The sequence below is a fragment of the Penaeus chinensis genome, chromosome 8, assembly GCF_019202785.1.
Source record: "Penaeus chinensis breed Huanghai No. 1 chromosome 8, ASM1920278v2, whole genome shotgun sequence".
Classification (NCBI taxonomy): Eukaryota; Metazoa; Arthropoda; class Malacostraca; order Decapoda; family Penaeidae; genus Penaeus; species Penaeus chinensis.
The window spans coordinates 41,416,104-41,418,603 of record NC_061826.1 but is presented as its reverse complement, the minus strand read 5'-3'; the positions used below and the strand labels follow the sequence as shown (position 1 = coordinate 41,418,603).

At 31.8% G+C, this 2,500-nt stretch overlaps 1 protein-coding gene across 1 annotated transcript in view; it reads right to left on the bottom strand.

Moving 5' to 3' along the window:
- LOC125028027 (lysophosphatidylserine lipase ABHD12-like) overlaps positions 1 to 2,500 on the bottom strand; it is an 11,258-nt gene that overhangs the window by 8,630 nt on the left and 128 nt on the right. Inside the window, exons 2-3 of the mRNA XM_047617287.1 lie at positions 2,116 to 2,306; positions 963 to 1,028 (exon numbers count right to left, since the gene is read on the bottom strand). Coding sequence (XP_047473243.1) covers positions 963 to 1,018 — 56 coding nt within the window. The 5' untranslated portion in view covers positions 1,019 to 1,028; positions 2,116 to 2,306. The remainder of the gene's footprint in view (positions 1 to 962; positions 1,029 to 2,115; positions 2,307 to 2,500) is intronic.

Genomic DNA, 2,500 nt, shown 5'->3' with positions numbered 1-2,500 from the left:
CAATATCATTATCAACATCATCATCATCCCACCATTTTTAACAATCATAATAAAAATAAAAACTTTTATTTCCAAACACCCCAATAATGGGGTAAACAGGTGAGATCAGGTTGGCCTAGTAACTGACCCCTTGGTGATAAAGCACTTATGGAGTTATCTAGTGTAAACAAAATCAATAAAATGAAACTGCAGTGTGCAGGCATTGTATACATGCACTCCTAGCATCAATGGGTTATTTTCACTCTGCTTTGTATTAAAAAAGGATATATGGAAATTGGTAACTGTCATACAACTTTTTACCAGCTAGTTTCCATAATAAAAAGAATATTGAAGACAATAACAATACAGATAAATCAGTAAAATCAAACTGTTGTAAGATGGTAATATGAAAAACAACTGAGATTATATAAAAAAACACAAAATACATTTGCTGGAAAATAAATTGAATTTATTAATATGGTAGGTAAATGTTCCGTATAGGACTGCCTGTAGATTAAAATACCAAGTAATGGCCATAAAGAACAATTGTAAAAATAACCCAAAAATTCCTAATTGACGTCTACAAAACTATACTCTCACAGATAAGTCCTGGCAAATCTGCACTATGTGTAATCTAGCATACAAGGATTTGTGAATTGCCTCAGTGAATCATCTTAAAACAATTGAGAATTCAAGCTCTATCTTGCTAGAATATACACGCAGAAGGTTTGTTGGTCTTTGCTACTGACCAAAGTGCTGAGGCCGTAAAGTCTATTCGTTCAGTCCTACTCTGAAGATCTGACATTAATTAATATAACAAATAATTCATATAGCAAGAATCAAAATTTTAATTTATCTATTCTATTAGTACCTTATGAAACAATCCTTTTTCTATTTGATTATCAAGAAATGTAAGAATTAATGGACAGTTTAAGGAAAATGGATAAGTGTTTTAGTACAACTGTTCATCTATTGCCTCCTACCTCTTAAATCTTCCTCGTCTTCCAGTACCCATTGACAAGAGTCGGAAGCGAGGCATGGTCTTAAAACTGCAAAAAAGAAAAGACATGTCATAATCTCTGGCTTTATGTTACCTTAAAAAAATAATAATAATAATAAATAAAATGAACTATAGGAGCTAATCCAAAAAGTAAATTCTCCATCAATCTATAAAGACTAGGTAGTTTAACATGAGGTTCAGAAAAGGAAGGGTGGGTGGCATAATATTACATCTGAGACTTGGGAAGGTGAGCGTTTGCCTATCTGAGAAGGTCACATCACTACTCACCTCACTGCTATTTAGGGGTTAGCAAAAGCAAGATGCCTTCTGTTGATAACTGTTACCAATTGGCCTGCATTTCCCTGAGATTATGTCAAGATACCCTTAGTCTATATCTCAGTTAAACCCTGTCTGTATACTATTTTCTAGCCACAGGTATGGGTTTAAAATTCCTTGAAACCCATTTCTTAATGGGAATTCAGTCAAAGAATAAGTGTTGCAACTTTTTGTGTCTGACTGCCCCAAATCAATTTATATAGCAGTGATCAATATTTCAGCTCCTTTATAAGATATTATTCTTTATTTTGTCTACTTACTCATGGCCCTATAGACAACAATTAACCTCCTTTCAATATGAACAATATTCATGTTGACAAATGAAGAAAAGGTATGAATGAGAATGAATATCTTCACAATAAAAGAGATGTATTTGTCCAGTTTCGATTATATCTTCATCAGAAATACATGTATTCCTAATGAATATATAATCGAAACTGGTCAAATAGATCTCTTGAATTGTGAGGATATGAATGTGAATAATTTTACACAAAAAATGAATAACAGACATTCAAATATAACATCCTTCAGAATTTCATATCCAGAATTGTTCACTCTTATTTATTTAGTCAATTAGATTAAAAATATCCATCAATTAATTCTCTACTTATAAACACCATAATTACCACCATAAAAGATCAATCTAACCCTTTGAATTGAGATCTTTAAAAATAACTTTTTTAAAAATGTGTATGTAAAACTGAATTCTAAATACAATTATTAATAACATTTGCACTGGAACTCAAGAAAGGAAATTTACCAAGGAAGAACAGATCGAGGAAAAGACTCAACCAGCTTACCATCGAGTTCAATTATGACAGGAATGCACAAATAGATTTTCTTGCATACTTCGACTCTCAATTATCATATATATCAATGTCAGCCAAGAATATTCTCTCAACTGTGTTTTCCTGTCCTTTGCAACTAGAGCAGATGTTCAGGTATTCTTCTTCCTTGTGCCTTCCCTCGTCTATCCCTCGAAAAGACAAATCTGAGAGAAAAAAAATATAAAAATACCATTCTTCTTTGATTGTCAATAACAAACGTCAATATTTTACAACAATAACAATATAAGTCAAGTCCACACAGTCGTTTTACAATCCTAGATCAAGAAATAAAACCTTTAAACTCATTCAAAAACTCCATTAGTTGTCAATAACCACAAAATAGTAATAAAATCATCGT